Here is an 18452-nt window from a genome sequence, read left to right as displayed (position 1 = left end):
AATAAAGAAGAGTGTGCTATTTAATGTAGTAATGTAAAATAATATTTTGAGCTCAACTGTGGGAAGCAATGCCTCATAGTGTATATGTCTTCAATATTTATGCATTCTTTCTATCCACAAATAGTTATGGAAAGCCTACTACGGGCCCCAAGTTATGGGATAGCTGTGAACAATACAGACGGGCTTAGCCCTCAAGAAGCTTCCATTCTAACTTGATGAGTGGCAGGCAATATGCAATCAAATGTGTAAATGAATGCCACATTTCCAGATAATAATATATGCTATGAAGAAAGTAAAAAAGAGTGCCTGCTGTTGGTGGGAATGTAAATTGATACAGCCACTGTGGAGAACAGTATGGAGGTTCCTTAAAAAGCTACAAATAGAACTTCCATATGACCCAGCAATCCCACTACTGGGCATATACCCTGAGAAAACCATAATTCAAAAAGAGACATGTACCAAAATGTTCATTGCAGCTCTATTTACAATAGCCCGGAGATGGAAACAACCTAAATGCCCGTCATCGGATGAATGGATAAAGAAGATGTGGCACATATATACAATGGAATATTACTCAGCCATAAAAAGAAACGAAATTGAGCTATTTGTAATGAGGTGGATAGACCTAGAGTCTGTCATACAGAGTGAAGTAAGTCAGAAAGAGAGAGACAAATACCGTATGCTAACACATATATATGGAATATAAGAAAAAAAAATGTCATGAAAAACCTAGGGGTAAAGCAGGAATAAAGACGCAGACCTCTTAGAGAACGGACTTGAGGTTATGGGGAGGGGGAAGGGTGAGCTGTGACAGGGCGAGAGAGAGTCATGGGCATATACACACTAACAAACGCAGTAAGGTAGATAGCTAGTGGGAAGCAGCTGCATGGCACAGGGATATTGGCTCGGTGCTTTGTGACAGCCTGGAGGGGTGGGATGGGGAGGGTGGGAGGGAGGGAGACGCAACAGGGAAGACATATGGGAACATATGTTTATGTATGACTGATTCACTTTGTTATAAAACAGAAACTAACACACCATTGTAAAGCAATTATACCCCAATAAAGATGTAAAAAAATAAAAAAAATAAAAAAAAAAAGATACAAAAAAAAAAAAAAAAGAGTGCCTGGTGCCTGCAATGCTGGGGTTGAAGGAGGGGGTGGTGACTTAATTATATTCAATGGTCAGAAACGATCTCTTTGAGAAGGTGACAATATGGGAATAGAGCTTCCCAAAGTGGGAATAGCATACACAGAAGTGTTAAGGCAGAAGTGAGCCTGGAATAGAAAAAAGATCAGTTTGGCTGGACTTTACTGAACATGTGAAAGGCCATCGCTAAAGTTTAGAACTTTATTCTACCTGAAATAAGAGAACATTGAAAGTTTTTTATAAGGGACGGAGATGATCTTATTTTACTTTTAAGAGATCTACAGAATTTAATTATGCTTGGTAAAGGAAAAAAAAAAAAAGACGACTACTGTCCCTAAAAGGTCCCAGGAAGCACACACATACACAACCATGAACATAGGTACTCATACACACACAAAAGCACACGTATATACTCACACATATATTTAGGTACACAATTAAACACACATTTTCACTTGTTTGCACAGACATACACCCGTATGCACTCACACATGTAGGCATACACGCATGAATGCACACATAAGCATACACACATGAACACACACATTTGCATGTGTGTCTACACATATGTACACATAGGCACACACACGCACACCCCAACCTATGAAAAACAATAGGTGATGATTTGAAATACTCTTTTTAATAAAAATTAGAAAGGAAAAACATGAATTTTTCTTGGAGAGTCAAAGTAAGTTAAATATTTGAACAGAATCTAAATTATTAAGAAAACACAATTCACGTGAATCTTTATCATTGCTAAAACTATTTGTATCTACTATGTGCCAGGCATGACAGTATTATGATCCCTATTTTGTAGATGAGTAAACTGAAGCATGGGGACACAGCTAGCAAGTGACACAGCCAGAATTTGAACCCAGGTCTTTTAGACTCCCTGCTCCCAACCTCAAGTTACCTCCCTGAAATACCCAGGTAACCAAGGAAGTCAGTGCTCTCTTCTCAGTCTGTCGGTTGCAAAACTGTACGCGTCTGCAACTCATAGGGTCACTGGGCCTGCAACCACACTGCTGCTGAGAACAGGACGGCCTGACAGCACACACCAGCTTTCAGCCAGCCAGGCTCTGCTGACAGGGCCTGCAGGCATCAGTGACACATTTTAGAATCAATGCATAATAACACGTACTGAGTGAATGGAATGGAAAGGAGTTCAAAAGAAACCACATGGAATTATTTGGTATACTTTTCAGCAACACGTCAACAAGCTCAGTTTCGGATATGTTCCATCTGTTTTTTAAAAAATAAAAAAAGAAGCAAGAGGACATAAGCTTTCCAGATTTACTTGACAATTCATGGGTAGGGTAATTCGTTTACAAGGTACACTTTGTTAAGCTCTTCATCTTTAAACATACACTGCACTATATACACATACCCACACTACACACAAACACAGTACACACGTACACACAGTTTGTACATAAACACATCCACACACACTACTTACACTCCCACATAGACTTGTTTATATATGCTATTGATGCAAACATACACACACACTACTTATACATACACACATACGTTTATATATATATATATATATATATATATATATATATATATATATATGCATTGTGATGATTAATTTCATGTGTCAGTTTGACTGGGCCACAGAGTGCCCAGATATTTGGTCAAATATTATTCCAGGTGTGTCTGTGAGTGTTTTGGGATGAGATTAACATGTGAATCTGTAGACTGAGTAAAGCAGATGGCCATCCCTAACATGGGTGGGCCATACCCAAGCAGCTGAAAGACTGAATAGAACCAAATGCTGAGTTAAGAAGAGACTTTGCCTGCCTGACTGCTTGACCTAAGACCTTGTTCTCTTGCCCTTGGACTGGAACTTAACCATGGGCTCTCTTGGTCCTCAGGCCTTCAAACTTGAACTGGAACTACTGTTGTCTCTCTTGGGTCTCCAGCTTGCCAACGATGGGTCTTGAGACTTCTCAGCCTCCAGAAGGGCATGTGCCAATTCCTTATAATAAATCTCTCTCTCTCTCTCTCTCTATTCTATTGTTCTGTTTCTCTGGAGAACCCTGATTAATACACACACATACACTTATACCAACATACTTATACATATACACTAATATATACACACATTTATACGTAACACACTATTTACACATGCACATACACATACAGACTCACACACACACACACACACATACACTTACACACACACACACACACACACATACACTTACACACAAAGAAATAAATAGTAGAGGAGGGTAGTCAAATTCTCATTTAATTTCTCAAAATCTACCTTATATCAAATGTCACCTGAGAATAAAACGCAAGAGGTCACTCTGTGTATCACTCATATAGAATTGCTTAATATGACATATGTGGAAAAAAAGAGTTCAGTTCGGTTTGAATTTCAATTTGCTCTCCTGAATGCAAGCACTCAGAATTCCAATGTGTTTATAAATGCCAAAGGAGAAATAAAAAGCTTTAAATTACTTACCCCTTGATATTTTTATTTGTTTCAGGATTCTCTTTAATAAGCCCATTGAGGTCTTCTTTCCTTTGAATAAGGAAATGAGTTTTAATGAATGTCATTAAAATAAAACACTGATCAAGTGAACAATGATTGGCAAAATTAAGAAGTGGTAAGTATACACGTTCTCTATCAATGTAATTTTTAAAGCTCTAAATGCAAATGAAAATTCTTCTCTTACTTCTTGAGCTGAAGACCATTTAAGTTTCCTAATTTACCAACAAGAAACATATGATGTTTTTGTTTCATTCTCAAAATGCATAAGTGTACGTGAAACTTGTTATTTAACAAAATCAGCTTTGCCCTCAGATACATCTTGTTAGAACACCCCAGATGGGTGGCACTGAAGTAATGCTGAGTTAGATAAAGTTCTATACTGGATCCAGATAGAATGTAAATTTCCATCTAACAAATCAGATATAATTGCCTATTCTGTTTTTAAATAGTAAGAATAATGTAAAAGATGATAATAGTTTAACAATATGAAAAATAATTTAAAAAATATATGTCTTCATATAAACGCAACCATTCCCCCTTTTAAAATATAATTAGATTATGGTGAATTATAAGAGCAAGAAAAAATACCTTACATGGTAGGAAAATTAATGACACTTCTTGGGGAGACACATGTCACCGCCATTAAAATGAACTGAGTAATACCAAAAGGGGCATAGTTCGAACCCAAAGGGGGCAGTGGAGGATGGCAGAGGTATCGTGATTGAGTACTGCTGCCTTGTCAACATAGCCCTGAAGAAGAGAAGTGGTGGGATGTTCTTCCTCCCAGTGTGTGTATCTGCCCAGCCCCTCCCCTGGGCTGCCTTCTGAGACCACCATGCTCAAAGAAGTTGATTTTCAGTAGTTTTAGTCAACACTCACTCTTGGCTATCATTGTCATTTTGGAGATCCACTTTTAAAATATTGTCAAGATTGTGCTTTCTTTAGATCCAAAGAAATTCAATTCAGTAACTCACCCCTAAAACCAAATCAAAATCTGGGAGAAAAGGCAACTTACTATTAAACATTGGAGCAATTCTTCAAAAATAAGCAATTTTATTGGGAGCAAGGAGGAAAGGTCATGTGGCCTATCATTGTTATCCAATTCCATGCCAGTAAAACACATTTCTAAAGTTAAAATGCCAAATCATTTTATCTTATTGTCACTTACAGAAATCAGATTTAAAGATATTAATCAGTCTTACCCAGTGGTGTTTTCACTTTCTTTGGGATTCACTTTGATAACATTATCAAGGTCTTCACCTCTTAAAAAAAAAATAGATCAGTTTCAAAGTATTCCCACAGTATTTTTTTATATACACATTCCATATTATTGCTGATTAATTCAAGCTTTTGGAGAAGATTATTATACTGGTATTAAATTCATTTTTGTTATGAAAGTTACCTATCAATAATATAGTTAAGTTACTTTCTTGTTTTTGTCAGTCCTTTGATTAACTTTAATAAGACTTCCAAGGCCTTGGTTTCTTTATAACATTTGAGGGGGCAGGGAGAGCACAGCAACGGAGAGAGAAAGAGAGATTCAACAGTAGATTTTTCACAACAGCAGTAAGACATTGTCAGTACCTGAAACATCAGAAGTCTTTAGAAATATTTAATTCAAGTGGCTCTTCTCATGCCAAATGCTGATATGCTAACTATCTTACAGTGAGGACCCAACCATTACTCGGTTATGATTAAATCAATTTAAACGTAGATGTTCCCCCCCACATCTCAGCTTTTGCTTTCTTTGTCCTTTGAGGGTGGGTTGGTGAGAAACTAACTTTAATACATGTGTTGAGATATTGTCTTCCTTAAACATGAAAATCATTCACATTAAGGGTGGAAATCAGATGATCAACATTTTAAATCTAAACATTCTGAAGATTTAGACAAGTCATTTTAAATAAAAAGTAACCTGGGAAAGGTAGAAATAACTCTTTGATGACACCAGTACTTTATGTGACTTGACCACAACCAATAAAACTTTCACACGCCAATAGCTTAAAACAATTAGGGAATATGAAAGCTAATCTCTCTAAATCCCCCCATTCAATGCCATTTTCATCTGTCTCTGTCTTTCACTGTGATAAGACTGCTGACATTTGAGGTTCTTTCTGCGTAAGGAAGAAGGAAGGGAGACAGGCAGGGAAGAAGGAAAAGAAACTGTGGGCTCTCCCTACCACACCAAACAGGCCCATCTTTTCTGCATCAAAGCCCAGCTGCTATCAAGTTATACCAGCTTACAAACCCCTTCTCTTTTCTCCTCCTTCCTAGCCCACACGATTGACTTGTGTTGTTCATCCCACTTTTCCTAATTTCCACCACTTGTATGGAACTTTCCAAACTTCAGTTATTTATTTATCTTTTAATTAATTAATTAATATTATTTTTAACATCTTTATTGGAGTATAACTGCTTTACAATGGTGTGTTAGTTTCTGCTTTATAACAAAGTGAATCCTATACATATACATATTTCCCCATATCTCCTCCCTCTTGCGTCTCCCTCCCACCCACCCTATCCCACCCCTCTAGGTGGTCACAAAGCACAGAGCTAATCTCCCTGTACTATGCATCTGCTTCCCACTAGCTATCTATTTTACATTTGTTAGTATATATAAATCCATGCCACTCTCTCACTTCATCCCACCTTACCCTTCCCCCTCCCCGTGTCCTCAAGTCCATTCTCTACGTCTGCGTTTTTATTCCTGTCCTGTCCCTAGGTTCTTCAGAATCATTTTTTTGTTTTCTTTTTAGATTCCATTTATATGTGTTAGCATACGATATTTATTTTTCTCTTTCTGACTTACTTCACTCAGTATGACAGTCTCTAGGTCCATCCACCTCATTACAAATAACTCAATTTCATTTCTTTTTATGGCCGAGTAATATCCCATTGTATATATATGCCACATCTTCTTTATCCATTCATCTGTCAATGAACACTTAGGTTGTTTCCATGTCCTGGCTATTGTAAATAGAGCTGCAATTAATATTGTAGTACATGTCTCTTTTTCAGTTATGGTTTTCTCAAGATATATGCCCAGTAGTGGGATTGCTGGGTCGTATGGTAGTTCTATTTTTAGTTTTTTAAGGAACGTCCATACTGTTCTCCATAATGGCTGTATCAATTTACATTCTCACCAACAGTGCAAGAGGGCTCCCTTTTCTCCACACCCTCTCCAGCAGTTATTGTTTCTAGATTTTGTGATGATGCCCATTCTGACTGGTGTGAGGTGATACCTCATTATAGTTTTGATTTGCATTTCTCTAATGATTAGTGATGTTGAGCATCCTTTCATGAGTTTGTTGGCGATCTGTATATCTTCTTTGGAGAAATGTCTATTTAGGTCTTCTGCCCATTTATGGATTGGGTTGTTTGTTTTTTAGATACTGAGCTGCATGAGCTACTTGTATATTTTGGAGATTAATCCTTTGTCTGTTGCTTCATTTGCAAACATTTTCTCCCATTCTGAGGGTTGTCTTTTCATCTTGTTTATAGTTTGCTTTGCAAAAGCTTTTAAGTTTCATTAAGTCCCATTTGTTTATTTTTGTTTTTATTTCCATTTCTCAAGGAGGTGGGTCAAAAAGGATCTTGCTGTGGTTTATGTCATAGAGTGTTCTGCCTAAGTTTTCCTCTGAGATTTTGATAGTGTCTGGCCTTAAATTTAGATTTTTAATCCAATTTGAGTTTATTTTTGTATACGGTGTGCTCTAATTTCATTCTTTTACATGCAGCTGTCCAGTTTTCCCTGCACCACTTATTGAAGAGGCTGCCTTTTCTCCATTGCATACTCTTGCCTCCTTTATCAAAGATAAGGTGACCATATGTGCATGGGTTTATCTCTGGGCCTTCTATCCTGTTCCATTGATCTATATTTCTGTTTTTGTGCCAGGACCATACTGTCTTGATTACTGTACCTTTGCATTATAGTCTGAAGTCAGGGAGCCTGATTCCTCCAGCTCTATTTTTCTTTCTCAAGATTGCTTTGGCTATTCGGAGTCTTTTGAGTTTCCATACACATTGTGAAATTTTTTGTTCTAGTTCTGTGAAAACTGCCATTGGTAGTTTGATAGGGATTGCATTGAATCTGTAGATTGCTTTGGGTAGTATAGTCATTTTCACAATGTTGATTCTTCCAATCCAAGAACATGGTATATCTCTCTATCTGTTTGTATCATGTTTAATTTCTCTCATCAGAGTCTTATAGTTTTCTACATACAGGTCTTTTGTCTCCTTAGGTAGGTTTATTCCTAGGTATTTTATTCTTTTTTGTTGCAGTGGTAAATGGGAGTGTTTCCTTAATTTCTCTTTCAGATTTTTCATCATTAGTGTATAGGAATGAAAGAGATTTCTGTGCATTAAATTTGTATCCTGCTACTTTACCAAATTTATTGATTATCTCTAGTAGTTTTTCTGGCAGCATCTTTACAATTCTCTATCTAAAGTATCATGTCATCTGCAAACAGTGACAGTTTTACTTCTTCTTTCCTGATTTGGATTCCTTTTTATTATTTTTTCTTCTCTGATTGTTATGGCTAAAACTTCCAAAACTATGTTGAATAAGAGTGGTGAGAGTGGGCAACCTTGTCTTATTCCTGATCTTAGTGGAAATGGTTTCATTTTTTTACCATTGAGAACAATGTTGGCTGTGGGTTTGTCATATATGGCCTTTATTATGTTAAGGTAAGTTCCCTCTATGCCTACTTTCTGGAGGGTTTTTATCATAAATGGGTGTTGAATTTTGTCAAAAGCTTTCTCTGCATCTATTGAGATGATCATATGGCTTTTCTCCTTCAATTTGTTAATATGGCGTATCACATTTATTGATTTCCGTATGTTGAAGAATTCTTGCATTCCTGGAATAAACTCCACTTGATCATGGTGTATGATCCTTTTAATGTGCTGTTGGATTCTGTTTGCTAGTATTTTATTGAGGATTTTTGCATCTATGCTCATCAGTGATATTGGCCTGTAGTTTTCTTTTTTTTGTAAAATCTTTTTCTGGTCTTGGTATCAGGGTGATGGTGTCCTTGTAAAATGAGTTTGGGAGTGTTCCTCCCTCTGCTATATTTTGGAAGAGTTTGAGAAGGATAGGTGTTAGCTCTTCTGTAAATGTTTGATAGAATTCGCCTGTGAAGCCATCTGGTCCTAGGTTATTTTTGTTGGAAGATTTTTAATCACAGTTTCAATTTCAGTGCTGTGATTGCTCTGTTTATATTTTATTTCTTCCTGGTTCGGTCTTGGAAGGTTGTGCTTTTCTAAGAATTTGTTGATTTCTTCCAGGTTGTCCATTTTGTGGCATATAGTTGCTTGTAGTAATCTATCATGTTCCTTTGTATTTCTGCAGTGTCAGTTGTTACTTTTTCTTTTTCATTTCTAATTCTGTTGATTTGAGTCTTCTCCCTTTTTTTGTTGATGAGTCTGGCTAATGGTTTATCAATTTTGTTTATCTTCTCACAGAACCAGCTTTTAGTTTTATTGATCTTTGCTATCATTTCCTTAATTTGTTTTTTATTTATTTCTCATCTGATCTTTATGATTTCCTTCCTTCTGCTAACTTTGGGTTTTCTTTTGTTCTTCTTTCTCTAATTGCTTTAGGTGTAAGGTTAGGTTTTTTATTTGAGATGTTTCTTGTTTTTTGAGGTAGGATTGTATTGCTATAAACTTCCCTCATAGAACTGCTTTTGCTGCATACCATAGGTTTTGGGTCATCGTTTTCTCATTGCCATTTGTTTCTAGGTATTTTTGGATTTCCTCTTTGATTTCTTCAGGGATCTCTTGGTTATTAAGTGGTGTATTGTTTAGCCTCCATGTGTTTGTATTTTTTTTACAGTTTTTTTCCTGTAATTGATATCTAGTCTCATAGCATTGTTGTCAGAAAAGATACTTGATATGATTTCAGTTTTTTTAAATTTACCAAGGCTTGATCTATGCTGGAGAGTGTTCCATGAGCACTTGAAAAGAAAGTGTATTCAGTTGTTTTGGATGGAATGTCCTATAAATATCAATTAAGTCCCTCTTGTTTAATGCATCATTTAAAGCTTGTGTTTCCTTATTTATTTTCATTTTGGATGATCTGTCCATTGGTGAAAGTGGGGTGTTAAGTCCCCTACTATGATTGTGTTACTGTTGATTTCCTCTTTTATGGTTGTTAGCATTTGCCTTATGTATTGAGGTGCTCCTATGTTGGGTGCATAAATATTTACAATTGTTATATCTTCTTCTTGGATTGATCCCTTGATCATTATGTAGTGTCCTTCTTTGTCTTTTGTAATAGTCTCTGGGCCTTCTATTTTTGCTTGCTATAAGAATTGCTACTCCAGCTTTCTTTTGATTTCCATTTGCACGGAGTATCATTTTCATCCCCTCTTTAGTCTGTATGTGTCCCTAGGTCTGAAGTGGGTCTCTTGTAGACAGCATATATACGGGTCTTGTTTTTGTATCCATTCAGCCAGTCTATGTCTTTTGGTTGGAGCATTTAAACCATTTACATTTTAGGTAATTATCAATATGTATGCTCCTATTACCATTTTCTTAATTGTTTTGGGTTTGTTATTTTAGGTGTTTTCCTTCTCTTGTGTTTCCTGCCTAGAGAAGTTCCTTTAGTATTTGTTGTAAAGCTGGTTTGGTGGTGTGAATTCTCTTAGCTTTTGCTTGTCTGTGAAGGTTTTAATTTCTCCATTGAATCTGAATGAGATCCTTGATAGGTAGAGTAATCTTGGTTGTAGGTTTTTCCCTTTCATCACTTTAAATATGTCCTGCCAATCCCTTCTGGCTTGCAGTGTTTCTGCTGAAAGATCAGCTGTTAACCTTATGGGGATTCCCTTGTATGTTATTTGTTGTTTTTCACTTGCTGCTTTTAATATTTTTTCTTTGTATTTAATTTTTAATAGTTTGATTAATATGTGTGTTGGCATGTTTCTCTTTGGATTTATCCTGTATGGGACTCTCTGTGCTTCCTGGATTTGACTGACTATTTCCTTTCCCATATTAGGGAAGTTTTCAACTATAATGTCTTTAAATATTTTCTCAGTCCCTCTCTTCTTTTCTTCTTCTGGGATCCCTATAATTTGAATGTTGGTGCGTTTAATGCTGTCCCAGAGGTCTCTGAGACTGTCCTCAATTCTTTTCATTCTTTTTTCTTTATTCTGCTCTGTGGTAGTTATTTCCACTATTTTATCCTCCAGGTCACTTATCTGTTCCTCTGCCCCAGCTATTCTGCTATTTATTCCTTCTAGAGGATGTTTAATTTCATTTTCCAAAGTTCATTTCTTAAAAAACCTGAAATCTCATCTTTTCCTGTAAAACTCATACAACCACTTACAGAGAACTGACTGCTTTCCACTTCATCTGTTCCCCATTTGGAAAAAAAAAATCACCTGTAATAATGTTTGCACATTCACATTATAGTAATATGTTGGTAATAAGTGCGCAGTGTCTGAATGGAGTTTGTGATTGCCCCCACTTTTCGTTATATAGAGTTTGTTGTGTTCTACATCAGAGAGGGTTAAGAAGGCATACTGCAGAGTTTGACTTGGAATGCTAGAATACCCATCTGTGCACAGCTTGGCACAGATCAATGGTTTTTAAAGATAACCAGGACAATAGAAATAATCATCATGGTAGGAAAAGGCAAATCTAATGACACACTGAATACAAGATAAACAGCCAATCTGGAGAAAAAGCAGTAGAGACCTCAGAAATCTTTATCCTTTGTCATTCTTGATTGTTCTGGGATTTTCTTTAATGAAACTGTCAAAAGTTTGATTTCTTTCAACATGAAAAATAATGTCAGTAGTAATTCATTTTCTAGTATATCAGTGTCAGTCTAAAACTATAAGTTAACCTCTTTAAATGCTCTTTAAATTAATGGTTACTGATCATTAATTAATCCTTTTTATGATACAAAATAAATAAAAGCATGGCTTTTGACCTTGAGATGTTTACAAGTATATCTGAGTGATATACATATGAAGTGACTCAATCAAGATTCCAACTGAAAAATGCCTCAGTCCCTTAGAAAGACTTCAGTGGTGAGGGGCTATGCTCCCAGTATCAATATGTCCTATAGTGAACATATTTAGTTCATAAACCAGCCTACTGTTCACTACTTGTAATGGTCAGTTTGATTTCTTTCACTTTTAGATGTAAAAGGGAACTTAGAGACCATCTAGATCATACCCTTCATTTTATGGACTGAGGAAACAGAGGTCTCCAGAGGTTAAGCTACTTGTCCAGGGTCACCCAGATTGATGTTGGTGGCAGAGCCAGTACCAGGACACCGACCCATCTCCTGACCCTGATAAAGTGCCTCTTCCACCAGCCTGTCTGACTTTTGTCTTGAGCAGGGGGTCTCCCCCAGGAAATGGCATACAGCTTAGGACTCAATCAAAGAAGCCTGTATGAGTCTCAATCAAATCTTACCCTTTGCCATCTTTGTCTGTCTGGGTATTCACAACAATGAGATTTTCAAGGCTTTTGGGTCTATAAAACACAAAGAAATTCAAATAAAAGACTGCATATTGAAATAAAATTGTGTGGTATCTTCAAAGGTCACATACAGTAAAAATTTTTCATGAATTGCTCATTTACTCTTACTGAATAGAGCAGCAGAAATCCTTCTGGGCAATCATGTCCGAACTAAATTTACAATACTGAGTGCACTGCCCCATCTGCTAGTACATTTTTATGCCAGAGGACATAACTCCCTTCCAGCTAATAATGTCTGAAAGAATAAAACAAGCAATCTGGGAGATAATATTTTCAGGTTAGAGACAGACACACTTACATTTTCTCTGTTGGCTCTGCCTTAAGATTTGCTCTAAAGAGACCATCAATACCCTTATTTCTTTAAATGTATTGAACAAAGAGTCTCATCAGTGCTAATAATGGATACTTAACTCATAAAAACATAGATAAGTTTATACCTAAGACAGGAAAAATAGCTGGTTAGGAAAGATGAGCTACAATTCTTGAAATCACTTTATTCCAAACAGGTATCTTCCTAGACTCAAAATTTAAATTGCAGTGGACCTTAAAGAAAAGAAAAGATACAGACTGGGGATCTACAAGCTGTAATAGGTTCATGGATGTGTTGTTCGGGTTCATGAAGTGTTTTTGTTTCTTATGTGGACAAATATTTACAAAGCTGGCCATGACATGTAGACACCTGGAGTTTCAGGATCTCCTGAAAGTGTCCTGCAATTTTAGGCTCAAATTCTCACGTGGCAACATCAGCTGGAGCTGAGAAACAGCTGGGCTTTCCCGGTCAGGGCGCTCCCTCTACGATACAGAGCCAGCTCCCTTCACTCATCTATCCCTGCCTGGTCCCAGTAGGCCATGAAGTCTGATTCTTAATCTAATGCCTCCTCTCTTTATAGATAAGAAAACGGACATTTGCTTTGTTTCTTCTTCACTTTGGTCCCTTGCCCGTTTTGTATGTTAGTGTGCCAAGTAACAGAGAGAGAACTAAAATTGCACAGACCTCTAACACAAACCTCAATTAATATGATCTTTAAGTTATGCAATTACAAATGACTCACAATAAGGAGATAATGTTAATTAAGAAGATGAGTGGTTTTTGTAGTGGTTCAACTACAAGCATTCAGTGACCAAACCAAATTGTTTGCATACTAATATATTAGCATTTCAGGAAGAGAAATGTGGTTATTTTTATGACTGCCTTACTAAACACTGGTGTGTGAAAATCAAAGACACTTCAATATTAGTGTCTTTAAATTGTAATAACCATTTATAACAATGATGAAACGATTTCTGCAAGCTTTTTATTCAAGATTTGTAGGACGCTTTTGACTAGCCCAGTATATGGGTCCTCATGCTCAAATACTGAAAAATAACAAAGCAAATTCAGTAATAAAGCGAAAAAATAGATGTTTTAAAATCTTACCTATTCAAGCTTTTGTTCATTTTGTTGAGATTATCTAAGTCTTCACTTTGGGGAGAGAAAAGAATATCTTACATTAGTAAAATCCTGGGGCAGATTCAGCTTAAAACAACTATTTCTGAGTTCTCTGAAGTTCAATGTATGTCCCACATTTATCATCCACGAAAATCCTCTCTATCTTTCAAAGCTCTCCTCAAACACCCCTTTCACCAAGAAATCTTTCCCAGTCCTTTAACTGAGTAGAGTCCCCTACATTTTTGGAAGTCTTGCAGCGTTTTGGATTTTTGTATCTCCTTTACGGTACCTACGTTGCTATACTTTGTAATATAGTAATCATACACTTGTCTCATGTTAATGTCCTTGCTTCTACCGATACTAGTGTACATAGACACACACACACACACACACACACACACACACACACACAGACACACACACACCCCAGTTAAAATTTCGAAATGTATTTTATATTGGATCCTCTTCAGTGTTTAATATGGGGTTTTTCACACAGTAGATGCTTAATACAGGTTTTACTTGAATCAACAAATACAGGTATGTTGACTAATTATAGATTCTATCTTTGCATAATGTACTTGCACAAAGCAGCTATTGGAAAACACTCATTTATCAGTAAGTGTGGCTTCTCTCTTGAACTGTACTCTCCCTTATTCCAGTTCAGCTACACTTGCTCTCCTGTTTCCATACTTGAAAACTGTAAAGACTCTACTGACTGCTTCTTCAGGAGCTACTTGTTTAAGCTAACCCCCTGGATTCTGGAATATTCCTTAGAACCACAGGAGCTCAGCCTTCTCCCCAAGGAAGGCAGCCACAGTGGTTTTTCATTCCTGTTTGCTCCTCACAATATATCCTCTCCTCAACCCTTCTATCCACCCACTTCACCCCCATTTCTCTTGCCTTCCCCGCCCAGTTTTCCAGTTCACAAGTCTTGGTTTTCCCTTCTTCCTGCTCTAGCCTCACATATTTTTCACACTTCCTGAATGTTCCTCTTTCTTCTCAAGTCATCATTGATGTTGACCAGGAGGCCATGAGGCCAAGTAACTTGGTAGTTAGACATTCAGGTTCCCAAGTTAGGGATACCTGGATTCTAGTCAGGTAGTTATTAGTTGGTGACTCTGGGTGAGTTACCTAACCTCTTGCTCCCTCAATTATTTTCATCTGTAAAACAAGAATACTAATTGTACCTACCTCAAAAAAGAACCAATAAATTAATGAATAGAAAGTGATTAGGATTATACCTGGCATGTCATAAACTCTCAATTTAATTTTGGCAATTATAGTAAACAGTTTCCAGTCGATATTAATTTTTTCATTTAAAAATGCTCATTATATTTATTTTTTAAACTGAATTTAGAGGCACCAAGACTTTGGCTCAGCCTTAGAGAGCTATGGTCGTTGAGTCAGTAATGTGCTTAGAAGATGCCTGGCATAGTAGATAACCAGAATAACTACTGAAACAGCTCTCTCAGGAATCTGAAAAACTCATTCAATCAACAGCCATCACAGAGATGAATTGTTTCACGTAATATTGCATATTCAATGGAAGAACTGAAGGCTGAGAATAAATATAGAAATGTGAAAGTTGCTGACCCTGACAAAAAATGGATTAACGTTCTATCCTTGTGTGAGACAAACACTACCCAGTGCCCTGACACAATGCTGCATTGTCATTTCTTATTTGAAATTCTACCTTCCAACACTGAGGCTACAAATCTGTTCCATGTCCCCAAGGGAAAGAGCAAACTCTGTAAATTTTAGCCCTAGACCTTTCTGACTTGTGAGTCACAATGATGAGATCAGGATTTGGGCTTCCATGAGAAAATTAACATAAATCATGAGAAGACACTCTGTGGGAAATTAAGTGAAATGGGGGCTGCACTCTGAACAAAGGAGTTGAGTTTTCAAAATGGCCTTAAATTGATGAAAGCTTTGGATATTAAATTTCACCATTGCATTTACAATAAATTAAATGCTCTTAGTCAGATAGGAGTAAGAGTTCATTTTTCAAAGGAGTATTACAAAGCAACTAAGATAAATACAGCTATGTCTCATCCCTCTAGACAGTCCACAGTAACGATTCTCAGCTATCGATACAAAAGACATTTCCCCTGGCCCACGTCAAAGCAACAGCTTCTCCCCATGAAGAATGCATCCGGCTGTGGAATTCGTGCATCCTGGTGAGGGAGAGGGGACAGGAAAGTTAAACTAACTGCAGCTCTCACTGTTTTTGTTGGACTTGTGCCAAACCATAAGTGCCCTTCAGCATCACTCACCTATCTCTCCCTTAAACACCCACCAAAAATCTGTCCAGTCCAAAAAACTGTCCATTCCCTATTAAAAATAAAATATTACCTCAAACAAAAATAATTAAATAAAATTAGAGATCTAGGCACTTAGACAACAAAGAAATGAAAACATTCAGGATACTTTTGACTATCTCTGTCTGGATCTAGAGCTACTACTTTGTCCATGAGTTTGCAGCAAAGAGCTAAGTGTCACTTCTGTTTCTTCTCTTCAGTTCTTTGACTGAGACTGCAATCCTTAATAACATTCTTAGCACTGCTAAATTCCATTAAACAAGGAAAAATTTTGTAGGCACAAGATTTAAACTATGGAATGTTTATACTCAGGGTTTTCTCACTGCTCATCATTGTTTTACCATTATCTACTATATAAACACTTCTACTTTGCACAAAACATTGTGTCAGACTTTGCAGATGACAGATGGTAGGACAAAAAATCTGCTCTAAGAGATTAAAGAGCTAATAAAGATGAGACATTTACATAAATACCACGAAACTATACCAAATATGATTAGTTGTTATATAATATGAATAATGGAGCTGTAATAGCTTAGAGAGGCAGAAGTCACATCTCACTGGATCACTCAGGGAAGACTTCACAGAGGAGGTGGTATGTGATCTGGATCTTGAAAAATGGGTAGGACTTGGATGGATGGATATGGTGGCCTTGAGGTTGGAAAAGGCCACCATGTGGATGGAATGGTATAAAGAAAGGCAGAGGCTCTGGAAACTACAGAAAGAAAGTGATTAAATTTGGTACTGCATGTAGGATGTAATGTAAGGGTGAAGTCAGAAATTGCTAAGGAATGTTAGGTTGGAGGCAGGTTATCAAGGCATTGAATGAGGTTATACATAATTGAATACATAATTGAACAGGCAATGGGGAGCCAGGTGGAGTGATTTTTCCAGCAGAATCGTAGAAAGAAAACTCTGGCAGTGATGGGTAGTAATGGTCTACTGGGGGGAGAGATGAGGAGTGTAAGTCAATCTGGATACCTATTCTGATAACCTGTGATGGAACCAATGATGGTCTGAACTGGGGTGAGGTCGTGGGGGTGTGCAGGGCATTTTAGACATTTAATCCATATGTGCCTAATACTACACAAAGGGGTCAAGACATGAAAGAATCAAAAATGATTCCGGGGGGGGGACCTTTAAGATGGCGGAGGAGTAAGATGTGGAGATCACCTTCCTCCCCACATATACAACAAAAATGCATCTACTTGTGGAACAACTCCTACAGAACACCTACTGAACGCTGGCAGAAGACCTCGGACCTCCCAAAAGACAAGAAACTCCCCACGTACCTGGGTAGGGCAAAAGAAAAAACAGAGACAAAAGGATAGGGACGGGACCTGCACCAGTGAGAGGAAGCTGTGAAGGAGAAAGGTTTCCACACACTAGGAAGCCCCTTCACTGGTGGACACGGAGGGTGGGCGAGGGGGCAGGGGGCGGGAAGCTTCGGAACCACGGAGGAGAGCGCAGCCACATTGGTGCTGAGGGTAAACCGGAGAGATTCCCGCACAGAGGATCAGTGCCGACCAGCACTCACCAGCCTGAGAGGCTTGTCTGCTCCCCCGACGGAGCGGACGGGGGCTGGGAGCTGAGGCTCGGGCTTCGGAGGTCGGATCCCAGGGAGAGGACTGGGGTTGGCAGCGTGAACACAGCCTGAAGGGGGCTAGTGCACCACGGCTAGCCGGGAGGGAGTCTGGGAAAAAATCTGGACCTACTGAAGACGCAAGAGACTTTTCTTGCCTCTTTGTTTCCTGGTGCGCGAGGAGAGGGGATTAAGAGCGCCGCTTAAAGGAGCTCCAGAGACGGGTGCGAGCCGCCGTGATCAGCGTGGACCCCAGAGACAGGCATGAGACGCCAAGGCTGCTGCTGCCGCTACCAAGAAGCCTGTGTGAAAGCACAGGTCACTCTCCACACCTCCCCTCCCGGGACCCCGTGCAGCCCGCCACTGCCAGAGTCCCGGGATCCAGGGACAACTCCCCCGGAAGAACGCATGGCGCGCCTCATGCTGGTGCAACGTCACGCCGGCCTCTGCCGCTGCAGGCCCGCCCCGCACTCCGTACCCTTCCCTCCCCCCGGCCTGAGTGAGCCAGAGCCCCCGAATCAGCTGCTCCTTTAACCCTGTCCTGTCTGAGCGAAGAACAGATGCCCTCAGGCGACCTACACGCAGAGGCGGGGCCAAATCCAAAGCTGAACCCCAGGAGCTGTGCAAACAAAGAAGAGAAAGGGAAATCTCTCCCAGCAGCCTTAGGAGCAGTGGATTAAATCTCCACAGTCAACCTGATGTACCTGCATCTGTGGAATACCTGAATAGACAACGAATCATCCCAAATTGAGAAGGTGGACATTGGGAGCAACTGTAGACTTGGGGTTTGCTTTCTTCATCTATTTTTTTTTCTGTTTTTATGCTTACTATAATTGGTAGATTTGTTGATTGATTTGGTTGCTCTCTTCCTTTATTTTATATATATAATATATATTTTTTTCCTTTTTCTCTTTTTGTGAGTGTGTATATGTATGCTTCTTTGTGTGATTTTTCTCTGTATAGGTT

At 38.3% G+C, this 18452-nt stretch overlaps 1 protein-coding gene across 1 annotated transcript in view; it reads right to left on the bottom strand.

Moving 5' to 3' along the window:
• Positions 1-18452, bottom strand: part of SCEL (sciellin) — a 126979-nt gene that overhangs the window by 44553 nt on the left and 63974 nt on the right. The window contains exons 10-13 of the mRNA XM_060129148.1: positions 13572-13616; positions 12089-12148; positions 4864-4923; positions 3632-3691 (exon numbers count right to left, since the gene is read on the bottom strand). Coding sequence (XP_059985131.1) covers positions 3632-3691; positions 4864-4923; positions 12089-12148; positions 13572-13616 — 225 coding nt within the window. The remainder of the gene's footprint in view (positions 1-3631; positions 3692-4863; positions 4924-12088; positions 12149-13571; positions 13617-18452) is intronic.

Source organism: Lagenorhynchus albirostris, chromosome 18 (genome assembly GCF_949774975.1).
Source record: "Lagenorhynchus albirostris chromosome 18, mLagAlb1.1, whole genome shotgun sequence".
NCBI classification, from domain to species: domain Eukaryota; kingdom Metazoa; phylum Chordata; class Mammalia; order Artiodactyla; family Delphinidae; genus Lagenorhynchus; species Lagenorhynchus albirostris.
This window is presented reverse-complemented; position numbering and strand designations above follow the sequence as displayed.